The following is a 16,369-nucleotide window of genomic DNA, read 5'->3' as shown; positions in this document are numbered from 1 at the left end:
CACCTATGTACGTACTGTATGTGCTCAGTGAATGGCTGCTGTTTTCACTGGCAGTTAGTGAATGTATGCCATTGTTTTTCTCTGTACTGTACTGTACTGTAGTGTACATGACCCCGAGTCAAAAACGCAAGTGTGTGTGTTCGTCACATTTTTTAGGACACCGAACAGCTGATTGCGGACTACACGTCTAATTGGGGCCAATATGTGTCCTCAATTTGTTTGTACTGTAGTAAGTACTGTATAAGTTCTTGGTTAGGCATGGTTCTGTTAGGTTTAGGGTGACGATTGTGAGTGTGTGAGGTTGCTGTGAACCCGTGGTAAACTCAGCCTAACTAGCTGGTCTGGTTAGTGCTGTGCAGGGGGAAACACATTCATTACTGGATTGAAAATGCATGTTGGTGCGTCAAAAAACCTGAAAATTGGGAGCTTACTCTAGTGCACCATGCGGGTTACGTTGTAGTGTAGGTGTAGCATGCATGCCACACACGCACGCATGCACAGGGCTGTCACGTTTTCAGAAAACCTTGGAGTGAGATTTTATGGCACGAGTTCAGTAAATGTTTTGGGGCCCATTCAGGGTTGTGCGCTGCATGCTTAAGACATTTTTTTTAATTCATTTTTGTACTTGAAGATAACTATTTACAACCATTTCCCCAATTTCATAAGTTCTGATCCTTATCCCAACCATTAAACAATGGATATAGAAATGTAATACATAAACTGTTTTATTAACAGAGGCTCCTTCCTGGCACCTTAGGCTTAGTTGACCTGGTGGCCAGCAACCAAAATAATGTATTTTTTTTTAACTAATGGGAATTAATTAATTAATGAATGAATGATTTGAATTAGGTGAGAAATAGGAGGTGTGCCTTTTGGAGTGTGTGAAAAAACAAAGGTTATTTTTCTGGCAGAGATGAGAAGGGATCATTCCCATGTCGGAGAATGACAACATGGAATATCCTCAATCAGGATAGTCTACTTAGTAGGCATGGCTGTGCCAACTGGGGGCAGCTATGCCAACCGCATTGAGCTCAATGCGTAGGGGCAGCTATGCCAACCTACGCGCACTGCGCTCAGCGCTGTGCCTACCTGGTAGTATCTTGATTGAGGAACGAGGACATCCCTACCTGGTCATCCATCCTCTGACGAGGAGGAGAGGAAATCCCTTCGCATCCATCGTACTGCAGAATGCAGTCTTTCCGGCGGCCGGGTGCTGTTGTTGTGGTTGTAACGTGATGCAACCTGCCGTCGTTCCCCGCCAACACGGGGGCGTTTTACGGCGCCACAGGCGTCCAGGTCAACGACCTCTCCTTTCATGGCGTAATGACTGCATGCAGATAATTGACTCCATTAAAACGTCTTGATATGGTAATGCATGATGTGCTCATCTGCATGATTACCCCTTTTGTACTGTGTGTGTGTGTGTGTGTGTGTGTGTGTGTGTGTGTGTGTGTGTGTGTGTGTGTGTGTGTGTGTGTGTGTGTGTGTGTGCGTGTGCGTGTGCGTGTGTGTGAGAGAGACAGAGAGAGCTGCCTTGTTGCTAAGCTCCAGTCTCTTGCTGGTACGAATGAAGCAGCTTCTTTTTTCTTCTTCTCTTCACACTGAGGCAATAATGTATTTTCAACACGGTCCATGCTTAACCTTTGACTCCCCCCATTTAAGTCAATACACTTTGTACATACTCAGCGTAGAAAGCCCCACATCCCAGCTGTGTCAACTTTGATTTTGAATCTGTCAGTGTGTGGTGAAGGGGTCGGGAGCTTGCTCTGTGTGCGTGCGTGCATGTGTGCGTGCGTCTGTGTGTGTGTGTGTGTGTGTCTGTGAGAGAGAGAGAGAGAGAGAGAGAGAGAATCAGTTGTCTGATTGAGACTGAGTAAATCTGAACTGAAGCACTATGCTCTGTGAATTTCTTTGCTGATATAACGTTAAATGCTACTTCCAAGTTCTTAATGGCCGTGCAGCAGGCTGGAATCACAGGTTGGCCCCTACCATAAGCTTTGCACACACACGTACGGCACAAACGCATTTCACACAGGCCCGTTTTTGCATTATTAAACACCCTTGCGCTTTCATAGCCTTTTGTATGCAATGTACAGCGTTCCAAGGCTTTCCGCAGTGCAGACGTTTCTCTCTACAGCATCGGTATTTGTTGCCTAATTCATATCTCGGAAGTACTGATAGAAATTAGGGAAATGGAAGACAAAGCTCTAGACCAAGTGCATGCAACCATGTCTTAAAGATTGACCTGTTTTTCTTTTCTTTTTGGTCAATCGTGGAGCTATTTGAAATGTGTGTCCTCAATTTGTTTTTTACTGTAGTCTAATATGTTCATGGTTAGGCATGGTTCTGTTAGGTTTAGGGTGACGATTGTGAGTGTGTGAGGTTGCTGTGAACCCTTGGTAAACTCAGCCTAACTATAGCTGGTCTTGGTGACTTGCTGCCTTTTGCCGTTAGTGCCGTGCAGGTGGAAAACACATTTACCGGATTGAAAATGCATGTTGGTGCGTCAAAAAAACCTGAAAATTGGGAGCTTACTCCAGTGCACCATGCGTGTCACGTTGTAGTGTAGGTGCATGCCATGCACGCACACACCCATGCATGCACGTACATGTATTATGTAAGGCACGTACACCTGCAAGCAGGGCTGTCAGGTTTTCAGGAAACCTTGGAGTGAGATTTTATGGCACTAGTTCAGCAAATGTTTTGGGGCCCATTCAGGGTTGTGCAGCAGCAATTTGAAAACCCAGACAAAAAAAACATCCATTCCTATTCAGTATTGATGCCAGCCTTCGTTTAGTTATGTTCAGGCTTACTGGTTTGCATGCAAACCTAAACAAATACATACAGTATTTGTATTAGCCTATAGGTGATATTTAAAAGCAATATTGGTAATATCGACACCTGCAAAATAATCCCCATATTTATAGCGGTGAAAAAAGCCTTTTGTGGGAGTTTTCTGGAGAAGCTTTCAAAAGAGTCTACTAACACTTTCTGGTCCCTGGAACAACATGTTTTCAAAGTGGGGTCGGCGGCCAAATACACATAATCCTGGGGGTCCTTGACATGAAATATTGAACACAAACTGACATAGAAACATAGGTATTTCAGAAAACTGTCAGGATTTAGAAGACTTTAACATTTCGACGTCAGGCCTAAATGGGTTAATAATGAGATTTATAGATTTTGGTGCCTGAATAATATATTGGAAGCTTTTCATCAAGCATTGATCAATGTCACCATGGTCCACTCCACATACAGTACAGTGTCCACTGTACAAAGAAAAATAGGGCACATTTTTCCAAAGGGAAAAGGGCAGGGGGTGATCTAGCACCCCCTAGTGTCTATCTGTGCGCGCCACTGGGCAAGAGGTGCTATTTTTCGCTGATGGAGATTTCTGTTTGTTGTATCTATAGGCTCCCAAGTGTGTACTTACTGTACTATATAGAATAATTAGTTCTGAGCTGATGAAGGAACAGATAAGCACTAAGAAATATTTGTCCTCTGTGACTTTTAATATGGATTGTCTTTTGGACTCATGCCTATTGGGGGGAAAAAAAGTTGAACAGCACTGCTCATTTTAATTGAACTCAGATGGGGAACAAATGTAGGGTGTATTGCAATTACACTGGGAAAACATTTGGAACCTGTATTGATTACATCTATATTTGCTAATAATAGCAAATCATGGTCTAAGCCTAAAGCAGTATCTGTCCCTGGGGTTTAGTCACCATAATAATGTAGTTATAGTAAGAAAACCCCTAACTCCCCAAACTGAGCATAAGTGGTCATAATAGAAAGGTTTTGTGAAAATGATTTTTATTCAAGATTTAGAGAATGTTGAGTGGAACCAAGTGTTGCGATTAAATGAGGTGGAAAAGCATCATGGGTTGATGAACTTAGTGTAACGGTGATGAAAACATCTGCAATAGATTCCTTAGGAAGTGAAAATGGCAAATGAGAAAAAGTTACAGAAGTGAAAAGATAGATAGTAACCAACTTGAAAACTCGAAACCTGAGTGAATTAATGTGCATGTAGCACGTGCGAGAATTGTACCACGTGCTGTAAACGTTAATTGTGTGACTCCTTTCACCCCCCCGTGCAGATGACGAGGAGGCACTTAACTCCATCATGAAGGACCTGGCAGTTCTGGGACGTTGCTATGTGCAGCAGAACAGCCACAAGCCCAAGAACAGAACCATGCTCTACAAACAGGTAGGCCTGCAAACATCACTCTCCTGGACACTTCCCACTCGACACCAGTGTTGACTGCTACAGTCAATTACAATAACAGACTCTGGTCTAACTTACAATAGTTCTAACTAACTATATACATTTTTGACCATGGCTGAGGGAAGTAGGGGGGCTGGAGCACCCCCTCCCCCCAGGCACAGCCACCCCTCGGACAGGATGGGGAAAATAATAATAATTTTAATCAGAACAGATTTCTGTTACTAGGCCTTATAAATATGCTGTATCACAGTATCTGCGCCTTATCCTGGTTAATTGCCTGTGTTATTTTGCTCATGCGTATGAAGAGGTAAAGTTTAAGCCACCTTTCTGCGTGAAAATGCACGTGCATGAGGCGCGTGCATGTGCACGCACACGGGGGTGTGGGGTATGTTCACTCCCTACTGAAAATATCTTCCCACGGCCATGTTTTTGACAACACATTAAACATTTCAATTCAATGGAGCTTTATTGGCATGAGAAAACAGACGCTTACATATAATAAAATAAAATATAATAAAAACAGTTTAAGAAAATGGTTACAGTATATACAAATTGCAGCAATCGTTTGGAGACAATTATCATTTTTTCTCTCAAAACTATTTGAATGGTATACAAGAAAACTCAATTTCAAATTTTTGAAGATTTGGCAGCCCTATTTGAATTACATGGAGACTTTGTCCTTACCTGTATCAGTATTGTTATAGCTATCTCAGTCTGGATCGATTGCTTCCGGAAACAATTTTCTCTGTATTGTAGATTTGTCTCTTGTTTTGTTTTGTTTCGTTTAGTTTAGTTCTTTTTTGTTTGTTTTCCATGTGGGTTTTTTTGTATATTATTGTTGTGATTATGTTCTAACTGTGTTGTCTTCTATGTATGTGGGGAGGGGGGAGGGCTGTGGACGGGCGTTCTGTGTATTTTGTGAAAAATTGAAAATAAAAACAAAATATATATATAAAAAAAAAAAAAAAAAAATCAATTTCACACCTTAATGACAGATGAATCCTGCTCACTCATCCGGCCGCTCCTTTAGAAGTTGCTTCCGTGTGGTTTCTTTACCGCGCTGGAATGAGACCACAGGTTTGTCAGAGGAATGATAATTGGGTATTCCTCTTTGCAGCGTTTATGACGAGACATAAACATGCAGTGCAATAGGGGAGAGAGAGAGAGAGAGAGAGACACGGTGACTTCACTTGAGGTAAACCTCTGTCACCCTGGAGACAAAATTAACCACTTTCAATATTTGGGCATGTCATTATAGGAAAAGTTTAAAAACAGAAGTATAAAATGGGGCATCAATTTATGAAAAAGACAACAGAAAGATAACATTATGGAGACACAAGGTATCTGTGACAATGTTCCCTTTTCTTTTTCTTAACTTTTTAAAAGGAAATATCTTTAATTATTGTCGTGCTGCTTTGTTTTTCCTGCCCCGTCTCGTTTTTGGAGTCTGGTTGAAGGATGTTGTCATTGTCTTCGCTTCATAAGGCTACCAGCCATTGGTTTGTTTTGCAAAACAAATGGAGAGGCCACTAACGAGATCCAAAGTGCAATTGTAATTTTTTTATAATTACGGTTTAATAATGCTGTTTTGACACACATTACAATAGAATATCGGGGTGTTATTGTCATGTCTGCTGTGCGTGAGAACTTTTCACAGGGCCCTCCACTCCTCTGACAACTCCTCCGCGATCCATATCCCAAATTCCGCCACGAAATGGTTGAACTTTCCACTGCTATAACTCCTCTCTGTTGTTCTTTTCCCTCTCAACAGGATTTAAGAGTCAAGTTGGAGCATGAGAGAGAGAAACGGTATGTTGGAACTTTTCTTATTATTTTGCCGACTCCTCTTTCCAAAGTCTTAACTCTCTCTGTTCAGATCTGTATTTTTTCCCTCTTTTTTTCCCCTCGTTATGCTTTGCCATGCATGGGATTCTGTGTGGAGGGGAAATCTCAGTGAAACACACGCCAGAGCTCCATAAAAGTGTGAGGAAATTCTTGCTTTGACATTTTAGCCGAGGCCTTGCGCTTCAGACTCGGATGGGCAGTTAGAGAAGGGAAAAGGGAGAGGGAGGCAAGGAGACGGTAAGAGAGAGAGAGAGAGAGAGAGAGAGAGAGAGCCGGAGATAAAACTCCAAGTGTTTGAGCCCAGTGTCGAGACTCCAAGGCACGTACCATATTCATTCTCAGTGTATTCTACACACACCACTACTATCTCTCTCTCTCTCCCTCGCTCACTCTATCTCTCCTTCACACTCCACACGGCGCACAGTCATCTCCCCACTCTACCCTGCTCTGGCTGCAGCCACAGAGTCAATCAGGAGGCAGAGCATGTACGCTCTTACAGTAACTCTGTCTGGAGACATTGTCAATGGGCTGCCTTTTGCTCCAAGGTGCCTTACGATTTGTTTACCATGTCGGAGCACTTTGAAACCGAGGAGCCCCAGAGTGAAGAACCAGCACGTTGCTTGTGAAGAATACAAGAATGCTCGCCCCCCCCCCCCCCCAAAACACACTCGCTCCGGGTCAAATGCGGTGACCAGGTATTCCAAAACCTAACCTCAGCAAAACTATATGCCTAAACCAAACCTTATTCCTAAATGTAACTTCAGTAAAAACAATGCCTAAACCTAACCTTATTCCTAAATGTAACTTCAGTAAAACAATGCCTAAACCTAACCTTATTCCTAAATGTAACTTCAGTAAAAACAATGCCTAAACCAAACCTTATTCCTAAATGTAACTTCAGTAAAAACAATGCCTAAACCTAACCTTATTCCTAAATGTAACTTCAGTAAAACAATGCCTAAACCTAACCTTATTCCTCAGCGTAACCTCAGTAAAACTATATGCCCAAACCTAACCGTATTCCTGAAGCTAACCTCATAAAATGCATACAAGAACCGCTGGAGGCGATTGTTCCATAAAAGAATGGGGGCGTTTTGGCGTTCCGGTTACTCTTGGTCTGTAGGTGTGCCCACATACGGACAGGCTAATACAGTATTGATAGTGTCCATTTTATTGGTCAGTCTTTCCACTCTCAGATAAATTAATAATATAGATTTTACTGTGCGGGTGTTTTGGTATTGCTGACTGAGATTGAATCTTCTCCTGTCCTTTTCAAGCTTTAAGCTGAGCATCCACGGGAGAGATAAAGTTTGCAATTTGTGGACTCATCCCTCGGACTCTCTTGCAGCGTTGACAGACAAACCAGTGAACAACACTCTGTGAGAGAAATGAAAACAAACACGGAGCCTTTCTTAACAGCAGAAATAAACTGAAACTGAAACAAGGCATCGGATGCCAAAGAGCAAAGTAAGCAGTGTTTACCTGTGTCATTTGTCTGGTTTCGTGGCAGAGGAGCTGTGAGGCGAGACACTGTGATCACACATAGCCATGGGCTCTTTGGAGCGAGTAAGAGAGAGAGAGAGAAACAGCCTTGTGTCGGCTCTGCAGCAGAGTACGGAGTCACACTGGGCCTCTCCTCAGTTCCACAGCCTTAATTGGCTACTGCTGCGCCGTGGAGGAGACTGTGTTTTCATGTCGCTGCCTGCCTCCGTCTTCATGCACGCTCTCTCATCTGTCACGCGCTCTCCCCATCGCCATTCCTCTTCTTTCTGTCATTCGTGTTCTGGCCGTCCTTGCTTTGTCCCGGCCGTCAGCCAGTCGTTCCCTTTGATTCAGACGGGTTTTGGACAGCAGGAGTTTTCGCTTGGCTCGTTGCCTATAGTGGAGAGAAAGGAGAATCTCTCTCTGCCTGAACGTGCTGAGCGTTAACCTCGAACTCACCTCAATCCGCTAGCTGTTATTGCAGGTCGCTAAATAAAAGCTATTATTATTATTTCTGTGAAAGGTGTTTCGTTGAGTTGTTAATTGATAGGTGATAGAAGTCACTTTAGTCAGGATGATTGGCCCATCTCATCTGTCAGTGCTGGTATCCATGGTGAAATCTTAACTGGACGGGCTCTCTGTATATTGGCAGGCGTTGAGGGTTTGGCGCAGGAAATAGGAGTTGGGTCTTCCTCTTCTCCTGGCCATGATTCAAAGTCCCTTGCCAAGAGAGTAAAGGAACAGAGTCAGACGTGTGTGTGTGTGTGTGTGTGTGTGTGTGTGTGTGTGCGCGCACTGTACTGTACTGTACACGCATGCATGTGCGTGCAAGAGAGTAAAGCGAAAGGGGGTTAGACTAGGATGGGTATGTGCGATTCCAAGCTTTTTACAGTCCAAATTTGTGCACGTGGGTGTACGCACGCATGTGTGCAAGCACATTTATCGCGAAGCTGTAATAACTGCCTCTGCATGCTTGCACAGAGGAAGGAAAGGCATACCTCCCCCCGTCCCCCACCCACCCACCGCCCCCCCCCCCCCCCCCACTGCCCACAACACACACTGGCTTCAACCTCCCTCTGTCCTCCCTGCTCTCTATCGGTACCATCACCACCAGTAGGCATAAACAAGAGGTGGAGAGCATTTAGCCATTCTCCTACTGCTAGCCCTCTGATCTTCAGAACCCTCCCCTCCCTCCTTTCCCAGAAGCCCTCCTCAAGTGGAGGCCAATGAGAAGTCATTAAGATAGGGACTTAATGTGGCCTGTGATGAGGACATGATGATTGGGATGAAAAACAAACCAGTTTTTTATCAGGATGCTCCTGAGAGATAGCAGAGAGAGAGAGAGATGGGGAGACATACGATAATGTGAAATTAAGTCGCTGAGTCCAGTACTCAGTCTTTTCATATCCCTCTGTTACCGCCCGGCGGGGCTCTTACTACGTATGTCCATCCATCCACCAGTTTAGTCCCAAACAACATATCACTGCAAACTATAGAGTGCTGGATTGATGTACCGGTGATTTGCTGTGCGTCTTCCTGCTCCCCTGAGGATGACCCCCTACTGACTTTGGTGACCCTGAAACTTTGCCTAACACGGTTCAAGGAACTTTTATTTTTGTTTCACTGTAACGCTTTGATGTTGTTTAAAATGGATAGTAATCATAGATAGTATACTCTACACATACAGTATTATATATTATATTTAATTCATGTGCTAATAATAATAACCTTTAGCCGCAGGGCTATGAGGATGGTGCTGGGTTTAAACCACACGGGTGTAGCGACAGCCCGGCTTTTAGGCTCTGCTGCCATGTCGTGTGTGAACCAAGATGTCCTCCCCCACTCTGCGACCAGATAAAAATGGCAGCCGTGAGCCAACGAGCAGCGCAGAACAGGCACTGTGTCACGCTGCTGCTGTTTCCAGCATATCGTAAATTTCGAGGCGATGCCATTGGAAAATATTCAAAAGGAAGAAGAAAACGCCTCGGTGGACACGACGCAGCCCCTTAATCTTATTTTACTTTCTCCCAGGCTCTGTCTGTCTGTCTGTCTGTCTGTCTGTCTGTCTGTTGTTGCTGCCTGCCTGTCTCTTTCATTCCGTCTCTCTTTTTAAACATGGAGAGAGGGGGAAGACACACTTCCTGATGCTCTCGCTGCTCTTTTTTTCTCTCTCCTTTTCCTCTCAGGAAGTTTCCGATCTGCGTGTGTGTGTGTGTGTGTGTGTGTGTGTGTGGACTTAGATGAGAGGCACCCACACAAACTCATTAGGACATACACTATACACACACACACACACACATTACAGACAGTTGGTGACTGATAAAGGACACAGAGATGAAGGCAAAGCATGCATTGCACACTCATGCATACACGTACACATTCTGCCCACAGAGATAAGCATGCATATGTTGACAATTGACATGCACATACAGTACGTACATCATTATGTTGACATGCTCGTACAGTATACGTACATCAGAGCCGTCGCTCCGGTCCCTCCTTTTCCTTTGTGTTGATTAAGGCCTCTGGGTTTCTCCTCTAATGACCTGAAGCCTTCGCGGCCACAAGACAAGAATGAGAGTGCTCGTATTATGCACTGTCTGCAACCTCCTCCACACAGTCATGTTGCCCCGAATCACAACCCTCGTGTAGTGTTTCATTGTACAGATAGTCTACTGTTAGACGGATGTTAGGTTCTTAGTTTATCCTGGATGACTATTTCTATGTATTTGATGTATTACCTTGTGTTGTTCATGCTTACTGTAAATCGCTCTGGATTAAGAGTTTCTGCTAAATGCCTACATTTATAATTAGTCCTGCTCTACTCCCCTGTATACTGATGATGTACAGTATCAATGTTACAGGGACTTAAACCCATTGCAGAAAGGATAGTCAGTCAGTTCACCACGGAAATCTGGACATGGGATCTTAACCCCAGCCCTTTAAGTCACAGGATGCCGGTCATGAATTACATGAATTAAAGATGTGAACTGTGAGCTCTGTTCTCTCTCTCTGACCTCTGACCGTTAATTCCTGACCCTGTGACCCTGTGTGTGTCCCATGATCCATCCCAGAATCATCCCGTTCCAGAGGCCGTTGAAGATCAAGGAGCTGCTGCAGAAGGTGACCGAGGCCTATGGTCAGCAGATGGACATGTTCTACAACACAGACAAAGAGGTACAGCAGAGCCACTACCACGCAGCGCACACAGAGCCGTTTACATGACGCTGCGTTGAACCTCAGCTGTGCTGGGTTAATGCCATTGGGCTGTAGATATTGATTCTATTCATTCATTCAATTTGTATTAATAATTGACTGAATCGATTAGTCTGGTTAACCACTTAAGCCCTATTTAATACTTTTTAATACAGCAGTGTTTCACAAAAATAGCCAAATTAGCGGTCCATTTAGGAAGAAGCAGTGTTTGACCTTTGACCCTTCCCAGTTGCTGTTGCCTCTGAAGACTCAGGAGGACCTTGACCGCGCCGTGATGATGACGGGCTGCAGCACGGGGGCCAATAACCTGCTCAGGATACTGCTCAAGACCCCCAAGAACAACCATGTGACCAACCATGTGAGTCACACACACACACACACACACACACTTTCAGAACACACCTTTTCAGTAGGCAAGTAACGATTCACTCAACTCACGATATGATTTTTCACGATCTTAAAGAATATATATATTATTTGAAAGAAAAATGACCGTTTTTTAAATTTTATATAATTTATCTTCCCCCCCTGAGATTTTTTATTTAACTACATTGCAAAAGAAGTAGCATTACTTTTGACAGTGCAGAAACATAATTGCCTTCCTTGATGAGCATCAATGACCATCATCACCTGGGCACAGTCACAGACACACACAGCTCCCCTCTACAGTGCTCTACTACTGAAAGTGACTATCATCTCTCTCCAAATGCACTTGAATATGATGGAATATGACTAAAGCTCACATTTCACATTACACTAGCCCCCCTAAAAAAAAGGGGGGGGTTCTTTTTGAAAAAAAATTATTTCAATGAATCGATTCATATCGTTGGGATTAATATCGATATATATCGATATACGATATATCGTTACATGCCTACTTTTCAGCATTCGAAAATAGCAAAAGTACCACATCTACAAGCTGGAAATGCATCCGAGATCTGCTACTTTTGTGTGGCGCTGTGTCAATTTACCAAGAAACGCAAAAAAGTTAAAACGTTGCCCGACAGCAACGAAATTAACAAACACTGGAGATAAATTCAACTGACCAATATAGTTTCCTTTTAGAAAGTCCATTAAGGCACGTGGGTGTACTTGGTATTGGAGGATTAAGCTGTGTCAGTGGATGAAGCACGTGAACGAGAGATGGATAGCATTTCTATTGCATGTCTTCGAAATTATGTATTTACATCACGTTTGTGTACTTCAAAGTTTGTGTATTTGACTGGCCTGAATATTGCCCATACTTCTGAGAGCAGTATATTGTTGTATTTTCAAAAATATACTGTACAAAATACTATGTGCTAAAATAACTAGAGAAACTAAAGAAATATAATCGGTAAATCACATTTCCAATTTCCCCCAAAGAGCCTTGTAGCAATAGTATTTAGCTTATGTTGGTCATTTCAACGTGAAAACGTAATAGAAGCAGTTAATAGAATGATAGTAATAGGAAGTCTGTATCTTCCCAGAGGAACTTCTGAGCTAATTAAGAAAGCTATCCAGGTCACATCACCTGGCAAGAGTTTGACATTAGTGGCCCCGTCTAAGGTAATCAGAGAACGTTAGAACATTAGTTATGTAACATGTCTCAGATTTTTATCTTGCCATTTCGTTGCGGATAAAGATGTCTGAGAAGTGTATTTCCGTAACATTGATTTTATACTAACTACATGCGTTTTAAATAAATGTTTACTACTGGTTTTTCATTTTGATACAATCGTTTTGGGGTATTTGTATATATTAACCCATTTTGGGTGGCAACCCCTTTTGGTGTTGTGTTATACTTTAGCTATTGAAAAATAGCAGATCTACAAGCTCATAGCGCGGCACCGAGTGCCGTGCTATGAACTTGTAGGCCTAAAATCTATATATTCCCCCATCCCTGAAAGTGAGATGATATATTCACGGCAGGCGATTAGGAACAAACAAACGCATGAGATCACTCCTTCTGTTTTAGACCGTGTGAGCTTTTTTTATTTATGACTTCACTGTAACTCGGCTGTTGTCTGACGGAATCAGTGACCCAGACCACACTCGCTTCCTCTACTGATTGACACAGTGATGGCAGTGGACAATGATGTAATGCTCACTTACTTCCTCCCCCCGTCCCCCCTCCCCACCCTCACATTCTCTTTCACTATACCGTCCTCCGGGACGCCCCGTCATCATCATCGCCCCCTGCACGTCTTCCTCTTTCACTTCAGTACCTACAGGTGAACAGCAGGGACAAACAGAGCGAGATGAGGTCGTCCCGGTCACTAGGCGACCTGAAGGGCTCTCTGCTTAAAGGCTCAGAGAGGGTGCGCAAACACTCCACAGGTGAGTCAGCCGGCATGCTCTTTACACTGAAGCACAGTATTGCACACTCTCCTGTGTTGCAATACTTGTGAGGACTGGATGGGAGGGTGATGAGCCAAAAATAACCCTATTTTTGGGGCGCGACACAGGCGCCCAACTAAGTATAAATCAGGCATAACTCCTCTAACCTCTAAGTAAACCTATACCCTGGATGTTTTCCTAGTAGTAGGCCTAACTCTAAAACTTGTTTAATCTTTTAAACAAACGTTTTATGAGGACCAGGACCATTTGGCCCTCACAAATATAGTTAATATAAGTACACACACACACACCCACGCGTGCGAGCACGCCCGCACGTGTGTGATACACACGCAAGAACTCTGTGCTGCCGTGCGAGAGCACTTTGCCGTGTGCCGCACCAATCAAAATGCCATTACGGCTCTATCAAGCAGTCATTATGCTCCACTTTTAGCGATCTGTTTGCCCACGTGCGCGTGAACGTGCTGACACGGGGCAACTCTTGAAGCCTGAACGAGAGACGATGAAGCAGCGCAGAGAGAGAGCAGGGAGCACGCTGTGCCACTGCTGCTGACGGACAGGGTTTTATGCTCATCCAGGTGGGAAATAACCAGTGGTGGAAAGTAACTAAGTACATTTACTTAAACCCATTTAGGCCTGACATCGAAATTAAAAAAATAAATTCTAAATCCTCCAGTTTTCTGTTTTCTTAAAATGGGACATTCGGCACAATGAGTACTATTACTTTTGGTACTTCAAGTACATTTTGATGCCAATAATTTTGTACTTTTTGTAACATTTGAGTACTTTGTCCACCACTGGAAACCCATAGGGTTTACAGGAAGAGACTGCGGTGCCACAGTGATGAGAAAGTTCATAGCCGAATCTGGGACACCACCTTCGTCACCTCGTGAATTGTAAGAGAACGCAAATGTGGAAACCAAACAAGCTGGCAGTGACCGCTTTAACGAATAGCGACGCGAGGGCTAGTATTCACCCCCATAACTCTGAGAGTTATTCTGTAAGGGTCCGTTTGGAACCACCACAAGGATCACAAAATTGTTGGATGGAAATCTAGAACGCCACACTAAACAATTAACGGCGTGCTGCGTATATGCATAGATCTGCGCTTTAGCAAAATCTATAGTGTGCCTGCACGGACAATGCATAATAGGCACGTGTGGTGTGTTGGAGTCAGCCTGGATGGAGGCCTATAGCTTGTTGTGTTTCAGAACACTCCTTTTCAGTAGGCAAGTAACGATGTGCAGTGATGTTGTCCTTCCTGGCATGTGTCATGTTAACGCAGCGTGAAGGTCCACTGTGCTGCGTGTGAAATCTCAGCCTTTCATGTCCCATCGTGCCATTTGCAAGTCGTTTCACAGCCCCTTATCTTTCAGGAGACGTGAAAGGTCGACGTTTTTCAGTCGTAAAGCAACCGCTGACACATCATGTGCTCGCACACACGACACGACAGTTTGAGCAGCTTGTGTGTCCACCGTATCACGCTGCATTTGCATGCAAAAATATGCTTTGTACTGTACAATAGCTGCCAGTATACCGTGTGTGTAGCTGTAGTACGTGTCATGCATGCGTGTCATCACTGCACCTGTGTAGTGTTTTTCTTTTCTTCTTTTTACCCGCTGTCCTCTCGCCCTGTCACGGGTCACTGAGATGGGTCGGAGTCTGTGTCGAGAGAGAGAGAGAGAGAGAGAGAGAGAGAGGTAGCAGACGAGAGAGGTGACAGCACCACGGTCGCAGTAGACGCTTGATTGGAGATGTCATGGGAGCGCCTGAGTGCCTCTCGTGACATATTAGAGACAGCAGGACGTAGTACCGATAGGGTGGCGGATGGGGGGGGGGGGGGAGTTGTGGTGTATGGTGTCTGTAAGCGAGGGGGAAGTGAGTGAGCGGGCGACCAATGAAAGCAGAGAGAACCGAAATAGGGAACCGTTTAAGAACCGGAATCGATAAGCAGAACCGGAATCGGTACCGGACTCACACAAATCCTACCGATACCCATCCCTAGTAGTGTACCGTCATGTGCTGTAGCAGCTCCTCATTGGAGCCAGTGACACGTACAGCACCAGACATATTCAATACTGTTCTGTTCGTTCTGTCCCTGCGTCAAGGACAAATGCTCTCTCTCTGCCATATGTCAGCTGGTATGAGCGTTTGTCACAGTAATTGAGGTCAGAGGTGACACCGGTGCGGTTTGGTAAATCATCTCCTGTCGACCCGCCGCCATTTAACTTGTACCCATGAATAACACTGTGAGGCCATTGTCTCCTCTCTCCCCGACCACGGCTCATCTCTTCATCACATTCCTTCTCTCACCGCACGCACGCACGCACACACACACACACACACACACACACACACACTCCCCTTAATGCTGTCCTCCTTTTGCCTGATTTATACTTATTTTTGGCATGCAAGTGTATAGTCTATCATATTGTCGCCTCCTTAATAAACTAAACCAAATATAGAATATCCTGAACTCACAAATGTGTAAAAAAAAAAGATATATCACAGAGGTGTTCCCGGCTAGTAGCTCCCCTTTTCATCCCTTGTTCTCCATTCTCACCATGTGCCTCCCTGTCCCACTCCCCCCCCCACCCTCCCTGTCCACTCACACCCCCCATGACATGCAGGCTCTCTCCACACGGGGCGCACCTCTCCTCCTCCCGGCAGTGTACCGGAGGAGCAGCAGCAGATCGCGCGGCAGGGCTCCTACACCAGCATCCACAGCGAGGGAGAGTTCATTCCCGAGGTACTGGACCAGAATGGTCGAAAAAGCAAAAATCTGATCTACAAAAATCTGATCCACAAGCTCCCAATTTGTAGCAATGTGTCGCAACGTGACGCAGTAGAGGGTAGTGTAGATATTTTAAGAACAGATTCACCGGTGATAACATGCCCAAGATAGGGACGCCAGGTTGAACGTGGTTTAGATCCATGCACGGATATGAAAATATGAGGGGGAAATGGGGAGATCAGGAGATAGATAGAGTTTAAAGGAACTACAACATGCATTTTAAAACGGTTTTTAATATTTCATTTCATATTGTTTACGTCCCTCAAACGTATTTCTAATGGTTTGAGCCTAAATCACCGCTCTGATATAACCAGTCCATGTCATGTCTGGCTGGCTTCTAAAGCAGCTGTAGCTGCAGTAGGCCTGGCCTACCACAATGTCCTGATGTGGTGGGGGCGCTGTGTAAGAAAATTATTTTCTCCGCCACACCCTCATCCCAGCTACTCCCCTCCCACATATTTGAC

General features: G+C 44.4%; 1 protein-coding gene across 2 annotated transcripts in view; it reads left to right on the top strand.

The window, feature by feature from the left end:
• The window catches only part of map3k22 (mitogen-activated protein kinase kinase kinase 22), a 61,272-nt gene that overhangs the window by 22,004 nt on the left and 22,899 nt on the right, over positions 1-16,369 (top strand). For both annotated transcript variants that reach the window (XM_080793375.1, XM_080793374.1), the window contains 6 exons: positions 4,104-4,213; positions 6,003-6,040; positions 10,633-10,735; positions 11,004-11,132; positions 12,979-13,093; positions 15,742-15,860. In XM_080793375.1, the coding sequence (XP_080649501.1) occupies positions 4,104-4,213; positions 6,003-6,040; positions 10,633-10,735; positions 11,004-11,132; positions 12,979-13,093; positions 15,742-15,860 (614 nt within the window). The remainder of the gene's footprint in view (positions 1-4,103; positions 4,214-6,002; positions 6,041-10,632; positions 10,736-11,003; positions 11,133-12,978; positions 13,094-15,741; positions 15,861-16,369) is intronic.

Source organism: Protomyctophum bolini (assembly GCF_963924005.1).
Source record: "Protomyctophum bolini genome assembly, chromosome: 21".
Lineage (NCBI taxonomy): Eukaryota > Metazoa > Chordata > Actinopteri > Myctophiformes > Myctophidae > Protomyctophum > Protomyctophum bolini.
Note: the sequence above shows the minus strand (reverse complement) of the source record. Positions and strands in the feature narration are given on the sequence as shown.